Below are 21,986 nucleotides of genomic sequence, written 5' to 3'. Positions count from 1 at the left end.
GTACAGCTTTGAATAAATAAATTGTCTAAGTGGGCGGACGAAAATGGTTTTAAGCTAAATCCGAAAAAAAGTACGTGCTTCCTGTTCTCTAATAAGAGTGGTATACTGGCGGAACCCGCAATCAATCTCAATGGAGAATGGTTATCTGTGAGCTGTGAACACAAATTTTTAGGGATCCTTCTAGACAGTAAGCTAACTTTTGTGCCACACCTGAAGTATCTTAAGGCAATATGCCTCAAGACTATGAATCTGCTGAAGCTGTTGTGACGCACAGCTTGGAGAAGTGACAGGAGATGCGTAATAAAGTTGTACAAAAGCCTAATATTAACACGCCTTTACTATAGCGCCATAGTCTATAATTCTGCTGGACCTAGTACTCTAAACATTTTAGATCCTGTACACCACTTAGGCATCCGCCTTGCAACAGGTGCCTTTAGAACTAGTCCTGTGCAAAGCCTTTACGTCAAATCTAATGAATGGTCCCTGTACTACCAAAGGAAATATCTAAATCTTTCGTATGCCTTGAAGGTAAAATCAGCTGTGGATCATCCATGTCATTCAATTATTCACGACTCCTTCATGGCCAGGCTGTTCCGTAACCGCCCAGGTGTCCGGCCTCCTCTGTCCCTCCTGTTGGAAGCACTCACAGAAAAAACAGGGGTCTCTCTTTAGAGAATGTCTTAATGACGCGCTCTCGGCTTCCACCGCATTGGGAGTGGCAAACTATCCAATGTGACATCTCTTTGTTAGAATTATCGAAACAAGTACCTGAGGCTCACATACAATCACATTTTATTGAACTTAAAGAGAAGTATTCTTGTGACGAATATTACACAGATGCTTCGAAGTCTCCTACTGGTGCTGCTTACGCAGCTCTCGGACCCTCATTTTCAACATCTGGGCCGCTAAACCCACACACCAGTATCTTCACGGCAGAAGCATACGGTACACTTTCGGCTATTAAACACATAAGGCGCAGAAATGTCGCTAAGGCTGTCGTCTTTACAGACTCATTAAGCGTCGTGAGAGCCCTGATTAGCTTACGAAAGCATAAGATTCCCGTTTTGAATGAGCTGTATAGCTTGTTGTGCTCTGCATATATGTGCAACCAAGCGATTATCCTATGCTGGGTACCTGGCCATAAGGGTATAAAAGGCAACGTAACTGCTGACGAAAACGCTATGTCAGTGAGGTTTAGCGACACAGATGGAAATATCCCCATTCCTGCCACAGACCTAAAGCCCTTTCTGCGCCGTAGATTGAGGAATCATTGGCAAGCAGAGTGGGATACAGAAGCATTGAATAAGTTACACATCAAACTGTGGAATTGGATAAGTGAAAAAACAGCACTGCACAAAGAAGTACTTCTTTGCCGATTAAGAATAGGACAAATTTACAATACTCACTCCTACCACTTGACTGGCGGGGATTCTCCTACTTGTAGGAGGTGCGGCGATAGCTTGACAGTGCTCCATGTTCTTATCCAGTGCCCTGCAATAGAAACAGAGAGGAAAAAGTATTTCCCTTCTGCATATCGGGAAAATATACCACTTCACCCTGCACTTTTTCTTAGTGATGAACCGCTTTTTAAACTGCCTTAGATGCCTTAGTCTTAGATTTCTTAGCCGAAACCGACATTCTGAAAATAATTTGGACAGGAAATTTTAACACTTGATTACCAGCCCTTGTATTCGAGGGCCGTCTTGATGCTCTAGTCTAACTGTTGTTTCGCTTTCGTATGTTTTCTTTATCAAAACAAAACTGCCATCGTCCACATCCATAACTCATCAGTGTCATTATTTTAACAGCTATATATTTACGCCATTTACGGCGAAAGTTTTTATGCCCTTATACAGCCATGTCACACCTACCATAATAATTTCACTGTCCACGCCATTCAGAATAAATCCTTTAAATTACAATTTGTCATGGCGCTCTTTGGCCATAACTGGCCCTTGCGCCATTAAAAACCACATATCATCATCATCATCATCATCATCATTGACTGACTTTTTAGGAAGTCTCAGTACAAGAGTAAATATTTCTATGAAAGTGAATTCTGTGACTCGTTGAAAATGACAAGTTGGTTTGCATGACGAGGAGACGAACAAACCGAAATTTTCGGGGCCAGTCATGGCAAATAAAGGAACTGAATTAGAATTTCGGGCGAAATAACACAGGACATTCACCGTCCGAACATGTACTTCTATATGGAGGCGAAAGATCCCATTCCCTGCATATACTGTTAGGAACCGCTGAGGGGAACTCATATCTTCATTCCCTGTCATGAGGTAGACGGTAATACAGGAGAACATTAGATCGATACAGATATGCACATGCTATACCACTAGGCCACACTTAAATACTTTATGAGTACTCGCAGGGAGTTTTCACGATGTATTTAGATTTCTCGACAGCAGTAAGGGACAAAAGCGCAGTTAGAGCTCTGTAAGAATAACCATTTAACCCTTTTTAAAGCTCTGATTAAAATATGGAACACAGTTTGGTACAAGGCCTCTGCATAGCTGCTCTGTCACAAAATACAGAATAATATTACTACTATAGTACTCGTACATTCGGTTCAATGGCGCATATGTCTTCGCTTGTTATTGCAGACATTCGAGGTATTCCCTTACGCCATCACCGCGTTTGATTCGGATGACGATGGAGATCTGGACTGTGCGATGGTTGTGCGGCAACAGCTCGATGAGAACCAGAAGACTGCTACCTACGTACTTGTGCTACCTCCCGTGAACGGACGCCAACCGTGAGTTCACATAGTGTGCAAATGGCAAGCACCTAGAAGGCTATGTCGTGGTAGTGCCTTTATATACGTTAGCGAATAAAACTGGGGGACAGAAGGTTTTTGTGATTCAACAAAAAATGTAGGTGAGTTCGAAAAAAATTCGAATAAAACCGAATCGCGGTACGAGAAAAGCGACTTCTGATCATCGGATGAAAAAATTAATATTTGCAACTCAAAATTGAAACATGTAGGTTCAGTGAATGCTTTTAGGCAATCAAAGGCTTATTTACTTTATCTTATACATTTATTGTATTTATCAACTACACACCACCTGCGCTGTAAAGCTTGCAAACGAGAAAGAAAGGAAAGGTACTCGTATGTTGTGCACCAGAAAATAAGAGTAATAAAACAAAAAGAATGCCAGCAACCAGATTAATGCAGTAGAGCTTAGTGCTCGGTGAAAGGACTAAGAGCAATAGTACAGGACCACATATCGTTTTAAAGGAATTCAAGCATAATCACGCTGACCAAAGGACAAATTGTTATGCCTAAATCGAGACAGACAATTTCTGTAGTGCCTAATTTCAGACATAATTACTGAACAACTGGGAAGTACTGTGCTTAAGGTATTTCCTCCGTGTGCTCAGGAACTGGTGTGCTTTCACAACAACCACCTTGCTCATGCAATAGAATCATTCGGGAGAGTTCTGACTTGCGTCAGTCTTTCTTCCTCTAGACCGCAAAGAGTTCTGTTACCTCTTATATCACTCGAACGCAGCGATTATGACACACTTGAATGGTGAATTCTGGAATAGAGAACAAAGAAAACAGCAAAAGTATTCGATTTGTATTCTAAAATTTAGATATTCACACATCACTAAAGTCAGCCAGCAATGAAGTTAATTACTTGTTAATTTTATTTAAATGTAGCAATAGCAGCTGACAGTTTCGCCGAACGCTATAAGCACTGAAAGTGGTAGCAACGTATACCTTTGTGATGAAGGCCTCTCGGAACGCTAGCCTTATGAGTGGTATTGCACTTGCTCTGCCTCGACTGTGTACGAGAGGAGGCCGAACGAAAGATCTCGGCTTTTGTTATTGCCCAAAAGAAAAGATTACATATATTTAGTTTGACGTTTACTGTCTGTTTCGCTAAGAACAGTCTGCACCCGTGAGCAAAAGTATACGGGCCGCAGGGTTGCCAAAAAGAAACAGAATTTCTTCGAAAATTTGTAATGCTAACTTTGGACTGCAGTCTTGAATTTCCAGTCGCGTTTCCAGAGAAAGAAGAAAATGAGTTTTATGGCGCAATCTCTGGTCCGTCCATGGTGCCGTATCCACACATGCTCGCAGCTTGTCAACCGCAATGCTAATGTGCGTTCGCACACTATTATGCCAGGAGCGGACGCATTTTGATCACTTTACCGGGGAGATTTGTACTCATTCCTTGGCTCCGGCAAGGCTGATTCAGTGGAGCGTGACAGTGCGTATACTAGGCTTGGTCGCTTTTGCAAATAAACGCACTCCCCATTTCGGGAGGCCTTGTAACCCTCCACACGAAATCCACGCATGCACTGTCGATAGCTGAACAGCACAACGGCGCCAACGCCAATGAGTGCGCTTCGAGCAGCCGTATTATTGCTGTTGCAATCATAAAGAAAAGGGAACTGAAAGTGGACGTAAAGACAAGTTGCAGCTAGGTTAGCAAGCTGTATATTCGTCAACATTGATTTCCATTTGCTTATTATTTTTGCCTTTTGTTATTACAACGGTTAATTTCCCATGTATATTCTTCTTGGCTTCAAAAGCCATTGAGTTGATGTTGTTGCGTATACGTGCGGATTTTGAAAACTGTCGAATCTGATAGACCGAGGGTCTGAAACCTGTGTTAGTTGATGTCAACCTTGATGACAATGAAATCATTGGCTCGCAAATGCATCTGCTTTTTATTCACTACACAAATGAAAACTAAAAAAGAACAACAGACTTGTGTTACGTTGCAAAAACAACCCAATTTTCCGCGAGGCGGGCTCTCTCGAGAAGTTGCAAATAAAGTTTCGAATATCAATAAGTAGTGCACATAATTTAAAATGTTTCCCTTATGCTACTGGTCCTTGTGAAAGCTTTCCCGTATGGGACGCTTTCAAGAATTCGTGAAGGATTTTCTGAAGGAATTCATCCACACACATTTCACATCCCCAGAACATTCGCCGATACGTCCCTGCCCATGCCTATTTTTTGTGAGTGTTTATCTCCGTCGTATGCATAGCTCTCCCATGATAGCAGTATTGCTCCTGCGTTGTTCGTAAAACACCCTTATGACTTTCCGGATCACCCGCATATATAATGCTCTGAAGAGGTCATAATTACTCCACACACTTTGAACATAGCCTGCGCACTAAGCACGACCTCTCACTAATTTTGAAAAAGAAAATGAACACTGTAGCTTGTTTAGTTCAGCGGGGATGCCGGGGAAAACTTGTTACAACACATAAAAATAGAAAAAGGACGATTTGGCAATTATCTGCGGTGATTATAATATTACCACTTACGTTAGATATGCGCCATGCGTTGCACTGATGATGAGACTAATTTCCACGAAATGTTAGCTTGGTGTCACGCATAATCTTCCCTCGACATTGGGAAACGTAGCTTATCATGGGCGCATGACACTTCGCACTCGTGATTAAGAAAATGTTTGGGAAGGCTGTATTTATACCACACTCATTTAATTAGCCCACAGTTTTGCCATAGCATTCTTTCCAGTTACACTAAATTTGAACTTAGTGGCACTTGTTCTTTCAGGGACCCGGGATAATTTCGGCGGCGGTCCTAAGAGAGAGAGGCGTAAATGAGTATTTGAGGCCCTGGCAGAGGAGCTAGCGTGGATTCCATGTGGCCGCGACGCGGTTAGACCACTCTGCCTGCATAATTTGGCATTCTTGGTACTCGTCGGAGCGTGCGATCAAGACGGTCCTTAAACACATCCATAACATTGAAATAAACAGAGCAATACCGACGATGACGAAGGGAAAGAAAAACACGACACTTTCCCTTCTTTCCTTTTGTCCTCGTCAGTATTGCGCTGCTAATTTCCGAAACATGAATCACCACCAACTCGCTCAAGTTTCTCTTCTAGCACATCCATAACACTCCGTAGTGCTTGAAAACCTAGTTTATTGCAAATCCTGTAAGTTAACCATTGACTTTGCACTTTGCCCACACATTACCTATAATGTGAGTTTGTTTTAGCCAAATATAAGCTTGGTGTAACGTAGACCTTCCTTGGAACAGTGGGAAAGGCAGCCTGAAATGGCTACATAACATTTTCAAGCACTTGCTAAAGGAGTTTCTTAAGGTGGCTGTGTTTAATGCTCACGCATTTAAATTCTTAACCAAATTTGATATGCACATTCGCAAAGTCTGCGAAATTATATCTCTATGGCGTTTTATTTAAGCCAGGGCAGCGGGTTTAATCTCACGTTACTCGTCAAACACAAACATAATGATCCAGAGCCCTCGTGCACGTAATTATTTGTAATAAACAAAGTTAACCCACACACTTCGAACTTTGTGTACGTATTACCCATAACGTCATCTTTATTTGTGTGAAATATAAATTACAAGCCTTGTTTAGTTCTCCAATTGCACCGTGGAAAACAAGTGCAAACCTGGTATACCACATGAATATAGAGAAATAACTATTCTTCTGTAGTTATGCTAACGCTTCTAATTAAGCGACAGACGTGAATGCTTCGCCACGCATTATAGTTAGCATTTAAGTTTTTCTAGCTAAGTTTTAATTGTGTCCTGTACTGTTGTTTTAGCACTGTGGGAAACATTGCGGATGTCTCCAATAACAGCATCTGGAATTCTTGAATAATTTTCCACAAAGGCTGTGAATACTTTACCCAGAATAAGCCATCATGATTCATGATTGACATGTGTCCCATTACAACGAGCAATAAGTACCGCGCCTCGTTTACTACTAGAACTGCAAAACCAACTACACTCTTCGTATAAAGCATAAAAACCTGGGGAAAACGCGTAATTAGTAGTTATCTTAGATGCCCACAATCGATCCCCGAACTCTACTTCTTCGTAAGCGTTAACCATAGAACTGCCACATTTTCTCTAACTTTGAAATTTGTGTCAATTTCGGCCCTACCATGGTAGCGGGGAAACTATAAGTATTTCAGACAATGCCTTTAAATGACCGAGAACGTGGTTTCAGCCATTTTCATTTAACCCATTCGGCCTTGGCGGTATCAACTGACCAGAGGACAGAGAACGTCCCACACAATTCTTGAAACAAACTAAATAGAAAGGGTTAAGCTTTCGATGTGAAGCCAGCAAAGTGCTCAGGCAACGCTAGATGTTTACGTCCTGTGGTGCAAGATGACCATTGTTCTGCGGAAAACTAAGAAAATCAATAGTAGCATTAACACTCTAAGTTTCACGCTAGGACTTCGTCAGTGCCAAACAACTTGGGCATCTGACTTCGTGATATTATTAGTAGAGGAGGATTGGAACGGTTTAGTGGGTTGCCCTCTCAACCTGACGGCTTTCTCACTCGGAAAGGTCTGCTCCCAGCTTTTGCGACAGTGGACATTGGACAGTGCGCCAGCACCATTTTCGTTTGCAACCCATTCCAATACCCCGTAATGCTGCTCCGAGGGGAATGTGTTTGTGTTGGCAATGTAGAATCGATTGAGGACGTGCAAGTTATGGACGTTCCAGCTGGCCGTTGCTCTACTAGTTCCAGTGCGCTCAGTGCTGTTTCTACGTGTGGCCGATCGACAGTGATGTGTTCGGTTCTTATATTGCCGATTACCTTACACCGGTGCAGCGGTCCGAGCTTTTGTCGCTCCCGAAGGCTTATACGAATTTGAGGCAGTGCCTTTTGGACTTTGTAATGCACCGCCAACTTTCTAGCGCATGATGGACAGAGTTCTATGCAGCTTGAAGTGGTAGACCTGCTTGTGTTATCTTGACGACATTGTAGTTTTTTCTCCTGACTTCACCACGCAAATTCGCCGGCTCTGGTGTGTTTTGACGCGTTTAACAAACTCTGGCCTACAACGAAACCTGGGAAAGTGCCGAGTCACAGCTCCGCAGCTGACAGTTCTATATTACTTCGTATCCAAGGATAGAATACTCCATCATCCAGCCAAACTTTGGGCCGTCGCCGAATTCCCTAAGCCAACGTATGTCAAAAAATTGCGTAGTTCCGTACGTCTCTGTTCTTACTCGGACGCTTCATCCGCAATTTCGCCGCCATCATATCGCATCTGTCGAAGCTACTTAGAAGCAATGGACGCCTTACTTCGTGGTCGTCCGAGTGCAACGAGGCCTTCACAAAGTTCAGTCGTTTGCTAACGTCTCCGCCAATTTTGCGCCATTCTGACACAACAGCCCCTACCGAGGTGCACACAGAAGCCAGCGGTGTTGGCCTCGGTGCTGCGCTTGCCCAGTGAAAACAAGGGTTTCCTGAGCATGTCGTGACTTATGCAATTCGTAAGCTTACGAAAGATGAGGCCAATTTCACTGTGATGGAAAAGAATGCCCGACAATCATCTGCGCTCTTACGAAGTTCCGGCCTTATTTGTATGTCCGTGGCCGTCCACTTGATGTAGGCACGGGCTACATCGCACATTGCGCACATTTCAAAATTCGCCTGCACATAGAATATCCCCACAACGACAACCAAGTTTCTGATGTAAGATCCTCCTACTTCTTTAGCAGATGCATCTAGGCAGCCTGTACACCATGCGTGGTGACCCGCAGCCCCTGATGATTATACGTGGTGCACACAGCCCAACGCTTCAAGTTAGAATTTAAAACATAGGTTTCGTGCAGTTCCACGCAACGTACTAGGTAGCTGGCTTCACGCGCAGCAGGTGAGAGGTTTGTATGAGAGCGATTTGCGGTAATTGTGTTTGCATGAATGTGACAGCGATGCGTCACATCGCCTTTACCGTGGGAAATTCGTGCAGCAGAGGCAGCCTCGTTTAGAACGCACATCACGCAATTGCACCATGTTGCGATAGGTTGACGTGAAGTATTCGTACAAATGACTAGAGCATAGCTTGCAAAGAGACACATGAATATAGTTACGATTGCTCTCTCACCAGCTTTCCACCAATGCCCTGAATGGAGACGGGTAGTTGGCGTCGAATACTGAAATTTAATGTCAAATGTCAAATGAATAAACTCAGTCATTTGCTTGCGTATGATGGAGAAGACGACATGTATATTGTTAGGGACAAGAAAAAGGGAAAGCGCTCTTCCGAAGCAACGTCCATGCGAGCAAAAGATAACGGATCGCAAAATGCGCTTACTCGGTCCAAGTGTCGGATCGGGAGAACCAAATTATGATTTGCAGCGTCAGATAACTTGCACAAATTATTAGCAAAGCACATTGCAGTATTTATTAAGCTTAATCAACATGAAGTTGTTTCGGATAGAAGTGTCGGCATTCGAAGCACCTGTGAACGCCGACGGCACTTTTATCATCATTTAACGTTTTCTTAGGTGGAACACCAAGTTCCTGATTGTTTTTTCATAAGTAAAAACCATCCTCGAAGGGTCTTTTTCTTAATGCCGAAGTTATGTACGGTTAAGAAAGGGGACTCTGACTTGAGTATCCTCTGTAACACCCTGTGATGCGCTAGCTTAGAAAAAATGGTGGCGACAGGTTCGCGTTTCTAGGCAGGTGCGCATGTAATTGGCACAATATGTGGCCTGTTCCAAACGCTTCGCAACTGACAGTACGTGCACGAAACATTCCTTGGGAAGATGAAAGTTTAATTAATTAATTTTTAATTACGGGGTCCTTACGTGCCAAAACCACTTTCTGATTATGAGGCACGCCGTAGTGGGGAACTCGGGAGATTTGGGCCACTTGGGATTCTTTAACGTGCACCTAAATGAAAATACACCGGTTTTTTTGCATTTCGCCCCCATCGAAATGCGACCGCCGTGGCCGGGATTCAATCCCGCGACTTCGTGCTCAGGAGCCCAACACCATAGCCACTAAGCAACCACGGCGGTTAATAATCAATGAGCGAAATGTACAACAATGAAAGTGAGACAGACATATCAGTTTACTTGAGAAGTGTGTGTGATTGCGTGCTTCGAAACAAAATAATTATATTGCACCTAGAACACATTTGGTTTCATTTTGCCGAAAAGATGCATGAGACGGAAATTTTGTGTATCTTTCAGAGAGAACCACACTTACTATTTAAAGGAAGGATCAACAACCGACAAACCTGTCTTCACGGTGGACGACGGTAAGTATGAAATGAGAAATAAAATAAGCGCAGAAACATTTTGCTCGAACTGGAGTAACCTGGAAACTGTAGCGCTAAATATCGCTAATACCCTCTTTACCATTAGTTGACGATGGAAACACATCTTAATTGATAAGAAAATTTTAATTGTCGCTGTAAAAAGTGTACTTTGCACAAATATCTATACGTCTAGGCGTTTGACTACACGGTTTGACGTGTCCTCTGTTTTCGCGCAGCTGTTCAGAGGAATTCATTTTACAGCAAAGCTGTTAAAGGGAGTGCCGCAACAGCTTTCATGCGATGGTTGTGAAGTCCGACGGCATTATGCGATGGCGTGACTCGCACCACGCGTCAATCGGAGAACAGCCAGCAACGCAGCCTACTTCGCCTCCACCCCGCCCCCCCCCCCCCCCCCCCAGATTCACTTCGGAAAGTAATTATCAAGAGTTGAAAATAAAGGAGACCTCGCGTATGCCTCACACAAATGGGCAGCAACTTTTTTGCTCAGTTTATCTTAGCCAGTAAACCATAATTTCTGTTTCGCAAGTCGTGTTTCAACGCCTCCCCGCTGCAGGTTAGTGAGGAAGAGCTCAAATCGAAAATTATTCATTTGTTGTCCGTCTCGTCCTTGTGTTTTGGCTAAGACCATTTTTAGCATGTCTCCGAACTCTAAACTCAGCCCGCCTATCCTGATGTTGAGATTTTTAAAGTGAAGCTTTATTGCCGATGCTCAGGATTTTTCGTATGCACAGCCTGCAGCACTCTTAACACGGACGCTCCGCAGCGTGGCCCAGACCGGCTTGGACCGACACCAGCGCCGCGAAGTGTTGTATTATGTTATATCGGCATGTTTGCGGCGGCTTACGATAGCTGGAGCGCAGCTCGATTTAACTGCTCGTCTTGTCTTTCGCTTGTGCCTGACCGCCGGTGAGAGTGCGCTCACTTGACTTGTCCGTTCCGCCACGTTTCGCTCGTTGCTGCGGTCTCACGCGCGTTCGGAAAACACGTTGCGGATTACTTATACAGTGAACTCTCACTTGAGTGAACTTCAAGGGACCACAGGAAATGTTCACTTAACTGAAAGTTCACTAAACTGAATGTTCACTAGACCAAGATAAGACATGACATAGAGAGTCAAAAGTATGAAGTGCAATTCATGGAGCAATAGATATGGCATCCATAGTGCTAGAAATGTGTGGAATGGAATGTGTACATATCAATGAAAAACACACCACGTGGGTCGTTTGTGTGCACACGCCGAACCGACGAGACTGGAAAGAAAGAGATGACGACCATGCCACGACTAGCCAGTCGCAAAAAACGCACACCATGTGGTTCGTGATGTGACAGATCGCCGCTTTGCTCTGGCGGCGTTGTAAGCGGCAACGATGTTACTCTGTTTATGGCCTCCGAGATTACATGCTTGCTCGTTTTGTGCGGGCTATCTTGGAGGCCATGCCTCGTTGCCGTTCGTTTTCTGCGCCGCCACTTTGCCCCAGGGGCGCTGTAGCGTCAGCGACGTTACATTGCCTCTGGAGCGGCGGTTTGATGAGGGCGGGCATCGGTTGCGCCTGCAGTGCAGTGCAGCGCAAGCCTTGGTCCTCTGAGCGAGTTCGTTAAACTGAAATATTGACTGTTCCGAAATTCATTTAAGTGAAGCATTTTTGCATAGAATCTATAAGAAAACTGCGGGGGATTTTTAAAGAGTTCGTTATTCTGAAATATTTGATAAACCGACGTTCGTACAACTGAGAGTTGACTGTAACGGCAAAGCGAAATGGCGGGCGACAGCTCGGGCGCTTTTCGGGTTTGGCCTCAAAGCTGGCGCTGTAAGGAAATGATAAATAGGAAAACGAGAGGAAATGCAGGTTTGTGGCGTTTGTAAAGGTAGGACAATAAATAAATCTGCAAATCCGGTGGCATAGTTGTTCATGTTCTTGATTTCTTATATTCTTTGACAGCGCGCATCGGAGCGCTCTCGCGGAGTGCTCTCGCAGGTGCTATTCACACCAAACTTGTGGCGCAACCGTTCGTCGTACAACGTTCCGGGTAATGTCATGCGCGCCTGTCTGTGTGTGTGCGTAGTGCCCAAAATTCGAAAAGGTAAAGACTGGCCGACTGAAAAAGCAGGCAGATCCCATGCCCTGTGGGAATCGATGTTATGCGAAGCAGTGCGCGGGGAGCCTACCAAGTTAACGAAATCACCAAGACGTAGGCGGCTAGATAGATAGATAGATAGATAGATAGATAGATAGATAGATAGATAGATAGATAGATAGATAGATAGATAGATAGATAGATAGATAGATAGATAGATAGATAGATAGATAGATAGATAGATAGATAGATAGATAGATAGATAGATACTGTCAAAGTGGCAAAGGTTCACGAAGAAATGCATCGCATTTAGTAAACTCAATTGGCAAACCGCAACCGAACATCCATGTCTTCATTAAATGACATGTTTTCGCATTCCCATACGTAAGCAATCTTGAATGTCTCTGCCGAATCCTTTTCCAGAGAAACATACACCCATTTGAAATATTAACTGCAGTTTGCCAGTTTGAAAACTAGCGTAAAAACCATATAGGTAACGCGCATTGCAAAGGGTCAAGCATGACACTGTGAATAAAATGGGGAAACCGCTGTGTAAGTCACCAAGTAGCGACGGGGTCGTCGAGTTACCTAATGTGCAATTATAAGCTATAACATGCTATATTTCGATACATTGCATCTATGCCCAGAGTCTTTCTAGTTACCTAAAAAGCCAGTTTTTTATCCGACAAGATGCCACTTACCGCTTTTCGCCAATAACTGGTCATTAAAAGTTTAGTTTGAATTGCATCCACGCGTCTTTCTTGCTCAGGACATGCGCAGCTCTTACGTCCCGAAAGTGGATCTTCAGTGCATCGTGGACTAAACAGGAAGCCAGACACTAACCTGCGAGAGCATTCCAATGCGCGCTGTCAGAGAATATAAGAAATGAAGAACATGAACAACTACGCCACAGGATTTGCACATTTATTTATTCTCCAATCTTTACAAACGCCAGAAACCTGCATTTCCTCTGCTTTTCCTAGTTATCATTTCCTTAAAGCGCCAGCTTTGAGGCCAAACCCGAAAGGCGCGCAAGCTGTCGCCCGTCATTTCGCTTTGCCGATATAAGCAACCCGCAACGTGTTTTCTGGATGCGCGTGATTCCGCAGCCACGAGCGAAACCTGGTGGAACGGACATGTGAAGTGAGCGCACTCTCGCCGCCGGTCAGACACAAGCGAAAGACAAGGTGAGCGGTCAAATCGAGCTGCGCTCCAGCTATCGTAACCCGATGCAAACATACCGAGATAACAGAGCACAACGCTTCGCGGCGCTGGTATCAATCCAAGCTGGTCCAGGCCACGCTGCGGAGCGTTCGTGTTAAGTGTGCTGACGGCTGTATCGTGATCCTAACGCTGAAGGCGTTTAACGGAATAGTGTTGCCTTTGCGGAACACTGCAGCCAAGTAATTTACCGCGTCAAGCATACAGTTTAAAACAATAAATAACAGAGGAAGCTGTGGCACATGTGTCAACGGTAGCTGCAAGCAGGGCAAATCAGCCATCATGGGAATGATGTGTAGTGCACGGATTTGGGAAAACTTCGTGGTTTTATTCCAAACGATTCTCTGACTTTGCAAGTTCATCAGTACAGCCCTATATCAGTATGGCCTTATGTTCATCAGTAAAGCCCTATATCATCAGTACGGCTGGAGCCGAAAGAGAAGAGGAGACGCGTACTTAGCTGGCCCTTTCCCTTCCCGCTTGTAGATAGCGCACATCTCCCTCCTCGCTGCTCCGTCCCGTGCGCGTGTGAGAAGGTGCTCACTGTACCCGCGTTCCTGCCTTTTGCGCGAGCGAAATGACGCCGCCGCATCAATCAAGCCACCATCCCCTTCTTCGTTCTCCCTCGCAAGCTTCTTTCCAGTGTACCTACAGCATACAATGCGTGGTTGCGATGTTATAGCAGTTGGACTTTATAGGAAACATCATGGCGACGACGACGGCAATGACGACGGCAACGGCGGAAATTCGCCTGGTGTATCCATATATTTACTAAGAGATAGACTGGTTAAGCTTTAATAACGCGTTCGCGTAACAACGCGCATGTAATCGCGATAGAGATGGGAATTCTAGAAACGCTGCTTTCATATAAATAATTGTTCATTCAAGGTCGACCGGAACGTACGCGCGCGTTTGTCTAGACATCACGGTCATCACAATCAAAATACGCCATAGCTTACGTAGAGCGTTAGCGATGCTAACTTCTGGTAAATTTTTTTTCCTGCAGGTGTCATGGGTATCTCCATTGTTTTGCTGCGGAGAAGCTCGCACAGAAATTTCTCTAATACTGTGTTAGGCATAAGCTATTCCTCACTTTTGTGCCATAAGCCCCGTTTATCACTGACCAGCACGCGTCAGTAGAATGGCTGATGTCTGTTACGTTCGGCCGCAATGTGCTAACGCGGCTGCTAGGTGGTATGGTCTGCTTTATGAATATCACAGCGTTGAATGCGAATAGTTTCCGTAAAGCAAGAAAGAATAACGGCAACTAGCTCTTCATAAGAAAGTGACTTGGTAGTACTTCTTTTTTTACCGACGTCAAAACGAAATAATTTTCTTTAATAATTTTCCGGGCGATCATACATCTCGCCCTTGGTCAGACAAGCTATAGAAATGTTCATACAAACTAGCACAAATGCAAATAAGATGCCTTGTTGCGACGCCGGTTACTCAAACCTCGACCGGCATTACTATTGAGTAGCGTTGCGTTGTCGACAGGCTGCAGGCGTCCAGCAGACCAAGGCGACCAGGCAGGGACCAGAAGATTTCTAGTGCGAAACTTGCGCAGTTTATTGAATAGTTGGTGAAGGATATAGAAGAAGGGAATTGAATGAATGAATTGAAAAAGTACATTGCGTTGCCGCTTAAATAGGCCCACTCAAGTCGTAGGCGGGATCTTGCTCACGTCAACGTCACGTGACATGCACTGAGTCTGGTCGGGGATGGGCGGCTAATCCTTTCTCCTAGGCGACCTTGCACATGCTTGCCTCCTCTGGCGCCAACCCGCGGGTGCTGTTTGGCTCGCGGAAAGGGTCTCCCCTAGAGTCAGGCACACACAAAGGGGCCTGTAATCATGGAGGGGCGCCTGCCAGACCGGCAACGGCTCGAGACAACCATAGCAAATTATAGATCCATCCTCCCTTTCGATTAGACACGGTCTTTGAGCATCCTTTTTCCCGGGGTGTTACACGTCAATCGTAACACCCTGCAAAAATATCGTTTCAAGGTGCTTGGTAGGGCCCCTTATTCACAAAACTTCGGTTACCTAAGTGGTGCCTACATAGGTGGGTGCTCGACTTGCTATAGCAGAGATTGCTGTCGTGACTGGCTGATGCTCGAATGCTGGCCAATGAGAAAAAAAGCGTAAAGCCTTGAGTTTTCCATGGCAAAACCACGATGTAAATATGAGGCACGGAGTAATGGAAGACTTCAGAATAATATTGAGCCCCTGAAGTTCTTTAGCGCTCAGGTAACGCATGACAGACAAGTCTGTTCGTGCATTCCGCTGCCATCGAAATGTGGCCACCACGGCAGGTATTGTACCTATGATCTCGTTCTTATCAGCGAACGCCATTGGAACCTAACTTCCTCCGGTTTGCTTGCCAGTGAAAGAACGCTCTTACGCAATATAGATTTTGGGAATTCGGGCACAGTTTATCCGGCAGCCGGTCACAATGTTGTGGTAATAATATTTCTACCAGTTATTTCGATGCAAGAGCTGTATTCTGCTTGATTCCCAATGGTAGACGTCTCTGATATTGGCGGCGAGGACTTACAGAGTCGCCATTTGTCGGAAGCGCCTCACTTTGTAGTATGAGGGATGAGACAGCGCACTCCTCGTATATGTTTGGCTGTTGGTGCTCAATAAAAGCACCATACTGGAGCCCTCCTGGACATTTCTGTAAGCACTCTCGAAACGAAATAAGTTCTTTCCTGTCAGCACAATTATCTTGGGCGACAGAAAGCACCAGAATGGTTCCCGGACGCCATCTTTTTTACCGAATGCGTATCCCGGCCGCGTATAAGGCAAACATATCCGCTGGTCGCCGAGAAGTCCGAGCTGCGCGCCTATTGGCTCTTGCCGCAGGCCACTTTTGCCAGCATGGAGGCACCCAGGAGCGCGGCCTCCGACGTTGCCTCCAAGATTTAAGTTCGTTTACGCTCCGACACTGGGCTGTCAACGCGGTGAACGCGATGCACCAGTGGGCACTGAAGCCCATTCGGTGAAAGGAGCACGCATTACTTGCACAGTGGTGTATCCGAGCCACGCGAGGCAACTTGAATTGCTTCAAGAAACGCCTCTGCAACGTTGCGCAAGGGTTGTGTGCAGGCCTTTGTCAACGTCACGCCTCACTTTCGAAAGCAGCGTCGCTCGGTTTTCAAAGACACTGAAAAAGTATTCAAGCGGAATGTGGACACGCGCCACATCGAAAAGGAAGACGGCTGCGGCATGGTCATGGAGCCATGACATAGCCAATTCCTCAGCACGAGCTTCTTTAACAGGTCCGGTGAAATCTGTGCTTCCGGCAACTGCGCAAATCGCTGCAGCCAGATATAGGCATCTTTCTTTGACCGAAGATAAAAAAGGTCTGATTTTGGCAGATTTCATGCATCTAAATCACTCTTGGAACCGACAATGGTTTCCTAACCGGCAATTCGGAGTATAATTTGCAAGGCTGAGTCGCCGTATTGCAAAACCTAATTCTTACTTGCACAGTTGTAGCCTGGCGGTATTCTCTTTATGCTACCTCTGCAACGAGTCGGAATCCATCGATCATTCTTTATTTTCGTGTCGGCAGTTTTGTACTCATCGAAAACAATCTCTGGAAATTCCGCTTCGAAATGTAGGACTGCCTTTAGGCAGTACTGTTATGCTCTCCCTTGGAACAACGGTATTAGGATAGAGCTCCAAGAACGTTTGCCGAGCCATTTTTAATTTCCTGTGTGACACAAAAAGACTGCCTTATTAATATTTCGTAGTTTCCATATTTGATTTACATCTACTTCCTTTTAGAAAATTGAAAATGAAAAACACAAATTCACAGTTAAATTATAAGTAATGTTACTATTCAAAATTTAACTTGCTCATGTTTAAATATATCCTTTACTTTATGTATTTGAGTAATAACTTCTTCTTGCTACTCCTATAAAGGCAAGGCCGACTATCGTATTAAGCACTACTTTATCTCATTTATTAATTGCTTATTTCTCATTTTAGATTATTCATTGATTTTCGGTTTTCTTGTGTTATTTATTTATTACGTAATTTTTTTCAATCGTATTACCACCCGATTTGCGCCCTATCCACCGTAGTGGGTTGTGCCATTAATTGAGGCTTCATCATCATCACCATGTGTTAAGGCCACAACAATAACGACGACACGGGATGTTCTTGTTGCAGTTCAAAGTGCATATTTCTGAGGGCGCTAGCAAAGACTTAAAGCCGCATACGTTACGCGGAGCACGTACTTGTCCGAAATATTTCGATACCGCGCAGAGTGACTGAGTGCATGCTATGCGGAACGATAACCACGCACATATGCAATAAGCCTTGAAAGCATGCTTCAAACCATGAACTTTCCTGCTGCCGTGCGTGTGGCTTAGCTCTGAAGCCCCATTCTTCGTGGAATATGATTTTCTTATACCCGCTATGCGTGAAGGAAAAGCGCGGGGCCAACACGTAACTGTCTCGTCTCTTATTGAAACAAATTGTAGACCAAGCGGGAAACTAATAAAACACCGAGCTTGCTACGATACTTCAGTTTAGAAAAAACAAACCGTAACTTCTATTACCTTCAGCCCCACGGTAATCTTGTAACGCGGCGAAGCATTCACTGTATTGCAGTGAAGCGAGTGAGAATTTGCGCGCATACGCAGTGTAAGCAACGCGTTATTATAGAAGCTGTACACCTCACTCGGTTACGCTCTAGCCTTTACTATAATCTCAGGTGTTCAGCTGAGGCCTCCGCGCTGAAGCATACAGCGTGTTGCACTGAACCGAAGTGGTAATTTGTTATAAAAACGGAAAACCCCACTGGGCCACGGTTGTAGTCTTTAATATTATCTCAAGTGCGCCACTGGGGCCTTCAACTGCCGGTATTATTTTTCTTTTCGCATGCTATACAATTTCACCGCAGTATATACAACTATTGTGGAGAAGCTTTTTAAAGCATATTCACTATCATGAAATGTGTTTCTTTTTGTGCCTCTTCTTATACGTCTTTTTATGTTCTAAATCATGAGGTGGGCTTGATGGCACAATAACATGCAATTCTACTGTTGCTCATGAGGACAAGGCTCAGCAACGCTATACGTTTGGATCAAAGAATTTTAATTTTAATTCAAATATGTGGAAAATAGGAGCAAATGTTGTAAGGTATGTTAAGCGGTGGTATTTATGCGCGGTAGCTTAAAACTCATGATGGTTAAGTTTAATTGACATTTATGATAAACAAATAAAGAAAGACAGGTGTAGACCAATATTGTGTATAATTGTGATTATAGTCAGGTTTACTAGATGAAGTTCGATAGACAATGATCACTGGACGCTTATACAGGTCCTGTGCTCCAGAAATTTTCTGTGAATGTAGTGCTTGAACAAAAAGCGTTTTTATCAGTCAGCGAAATAACATAGGGACATTGCCAGTGAGACGCACACTAAGTTGCAAAAAGTTTTATCCCTGCTACCTGCATGTGCCTGTGACCTGCAAGGATGAAGAAATGTTTGTTGATGGAATTTTGAGTTAATGCAAAGTAATATTACATACCAGTAAACAGCTGGCCTGGCAGATGCAATAAAAGCGCCAGAGAAACTCAACGCTTCTCAAAAATTCCGTTCCTGTTTTTTTTTTTTACAAATGCACACGTCCTAATCAGATTTGCAAATATTTGGGTCAACAGCTGAATTCTTGAAATTGAACATATAATTCATGGACCGAATTCGCAAAGTTTTTGTTTGTATCGGTTATTTAACAGTGGCTGGTCGCCTTCGCTAATAATATCCCTGGTATCATGATTGACAGGCCATTGTTCTTACCATCAAAGATAGCGTATGACCTCATTTCGAATACGACGAGCCTAGATGCGCAGTTCTTTGCGCCTTATCTTTCTTTTGTTTTTCAGGTGCCGATGGGGAGAAAACGTCGAATTTGATATATAGCAACTATGAGAATTGCGCCGTAGTGGACTTCCCGTTCAAGATGAGACAAAGTAAGAATATGTAATTAACTAGGCTAAAAGGCACACAGTGTTCATTGTTTAGCAGGGAGTACATAGAAGCGGCATACTATGGTACACAATTTCGTTATAATTGCACGAAGCCAAAGAACTATGACATCAACGAGGTCATTAGATGTACTAGTTGTTCTTATTGATTTGCAGAGTTAATTACGGGTGATGTTTAAATATTGCGATAGACTTCGTATACCTAACGAGGAAAAAGTCGCAGTTTCGATAGAGGGACGAAGCATCGATTACGATAGAGAATTATGAGACAGTTATACGAGTTTAGTAGTTTTATCAATTGTAGAAGCTGCTCTAAACAGTCGCGTATTAACTAAATTAACAAACACACTGTCACGTGCCCAGGCAAGCACGAGCACATCTCGATCAATGACAGCGGACACTCGCTGTCAGAACGCTGGCGTGCTGATGCTGACCACAGCTCTGGTGAGCGAATTCCCTTTCGTGCCGCCCCTCACTTCAGTGTTAACTAGGTGCACAAGAACTCAGCGCTCACGAAGCTATCAGCTATCTCGGGCCGCGTAACCTTCAAAGCAATCGCAGATGTTTGACAGCCGCGCTCAGCCGCCGCAACCAAAATAGAAGAGGAGATGCGCACGAACCTGTCCCCTTCCTCCCCTCTCTTGGCGCGCGCATGTCTCCCCAATCCCCGGCTCTACCACGTGAGCACGTGAGCAGACCACGCGCACTTCCCGCATTCTTCCTTATCGCGTACGGGAAGACGCTGTCGCATGAAGCCAGCATTCTTCTCGGCTGACCCTCGCAAGCACTTCCTCGCACCTACTGCATATGACGCGCGGCCCGGTTGGTATCGCACTTGGACTTTATAAAGAACCTCACGACGCCACCGACGTCGACGGTGGATGTATGCACCTCTGGAGCGGCCATATAATTGCTATCGCAAGAGTAAGCGAATAATAATAGAAGAAAATACATTTTGCCGCCGATGCAAGCAGATCCCAGAATCTACGCACGACGGTTCCAGCCCTCTGTTAATTGAGCCACGGATGTGGCTCAATCCTACGCTACGCTGGCTATCCGTACGCCAAATTATTGGGGAACCTTTCGCTACACGTATATAACACGCAGTATTAAGTTGCTCCTTCGATGACTAGACAGCGCTAATTAAAACTAAGGCAGTGGAACGGAGATCATTGGTCATGCCACACGCATCACGTAGTACGTCACATTTGTACGGGGCAACAACATGGTCTGTAAGCTATTGTGTGCTGCATTCAGGCATCGAGACTGCCACAGTGAAGATGTTTGCTGTATTGTGGAGGAGTAAGATGAAACGGTCACTAAATCCTGAACACTGGTTCTCATACAAATCCGCTGCCACCACGTACTTTTCAAGTTTACGGTCTGCGAAGTTTCCCTACTGCAACGTTACCCTTCCCAAGCTACTGAAAACTAACAGCAACGCATTCTGGAGCTTTATGAATGGAGATAGCACTAGAAAGGTTACTCAAACATCACTAAGTGGCAAACAATCGCCGACCACGCTTGCGCTGACGTGCTAAATAACTTGTTCGTACAGGCCTTTCCGCCGTCTTTGCATGCTACTCCTCCCGAAATACGACCCAAAAAATACCCCCACATGGATCCCATAGCATTTATTAGTAACGGTATTAAATTGATTAAAAATAAATTAGAATTAAAATCGTCATGTGGTGTTGATGGAATTAACATTTAATTTTTACACAGTACTAGTGCGTATTGTTCAATAATTTTACAATTACTTTTTTCTCAGTCGCTTGACAACGGGACATTGCCTTTAGATTGGAAAACGGCTAAGATCATTCCGATTCATAAACCCTTGTAATTACAGGCCCATTAGTTTGACTTCAGTGCCCTGTAAGATAATGGAGCACGTAATTTATTCTCAGGTAATCAATCATCGTGAATCCAACAACTTATTAACATCTAGCCATCATGGTTTTTGTAAAACATTCTCCTGTGATACTCAGCTTCATTGCTTTACTAACGACTTGCATTCCAACTTGGACGCAGACTTTCTTACGGACTGTATTTTTCTTGATTTCGCTAAAGCTTATGACAAAGTAGACCACACATTACTGCCATGTAAACTAAACACTAAACATTGATACTAATGTAATTAATTGGATACAATCATTTCTAATACACCGCATGCAATTCGTTAGCGCAAATGAAGTTAGTTCAACTCTAACAACCGTCAAATCTGGCTTTCCACAAGGGTCTGTGCATGGGCCGCAGTTGTTTTTGATCGACGTTAACGATTTACCTGATAACATTTCGTCTAAAATTTGTATTTTTGGAGGTGACTGCGTCATATATCGTAAAATTACTAATGACGCCAATATTTCATCTCTTCAGGACGATTTAAACACACTGCATAACTGGACTATAAAATGGCGCATGCAGCTTAACGTCAATAAATGTAAATCGATGCGAATATCTCGTATTGGTGAAGCTTGTCGCGCCTATTTACTTGATAAGATTCCTTTAGAGAGCGTAAGAAACTACACATATCTGGGCGCCAATACAACCTATAACTTATCCTGGAAGTGCCACATCGACTTTATAACAAGCAAACCGAATCGCACACTTGGATATCTTCGCAG

General features: G+C 44.2%; 1 protein-coding gene across 2 annotated transcripts in view; it reads left to right on the top strand.

Annotated features, from left to right (window-relative positions):
• Positions 1 to 21,986, top strand: part of LOC142570966 (uncharacterized) — a 33,597-nt gene that overhangs the window by 9,988 nt on the left and 1,623 nt on the right. The window contains exons 2-4 of one of the 2 annotated variants that reach the window (XM_075679262.1): positions 2,616 to 2,767; positions 9,974 to 10,041; positions 19,261 to 19,347. In XM_075679262.1, the coding sequence (XP_075535377.1) occupies positions 2,616 to 2,767; positions 9,974 to 10,041; positions 19,261 to 19,347 (307 nt within the window). The remainder of the gene's footprint in view (positions 1 to 2,615; positions 2,768 to 9,973; positions 10,042 to 19,260; positions 19,348 to 21,986) is intronic. The other variant, XM_075679263.1, reaches the window with a different exon arrangement.

This window comes from Dermacentor variabilis, chromosome 2 (genome assembly GCF_050947875.1).
Source record: "Dermacentor variabilis isolate Ectoservices chromosome 2, ASM5094787v1, whole genome shotgun sequence".
Lineage (NCBI taxonomy): Eukaryota > Metazoa > Arthropoda > Arachnida > Ixodida > Ixodidae > Dermacentor > Dermacentor variabilis.
Note: the sequence above shows the minus strand (reverse complement) of the source record. Positions and strands in the feature narration are given on the sequence as shown.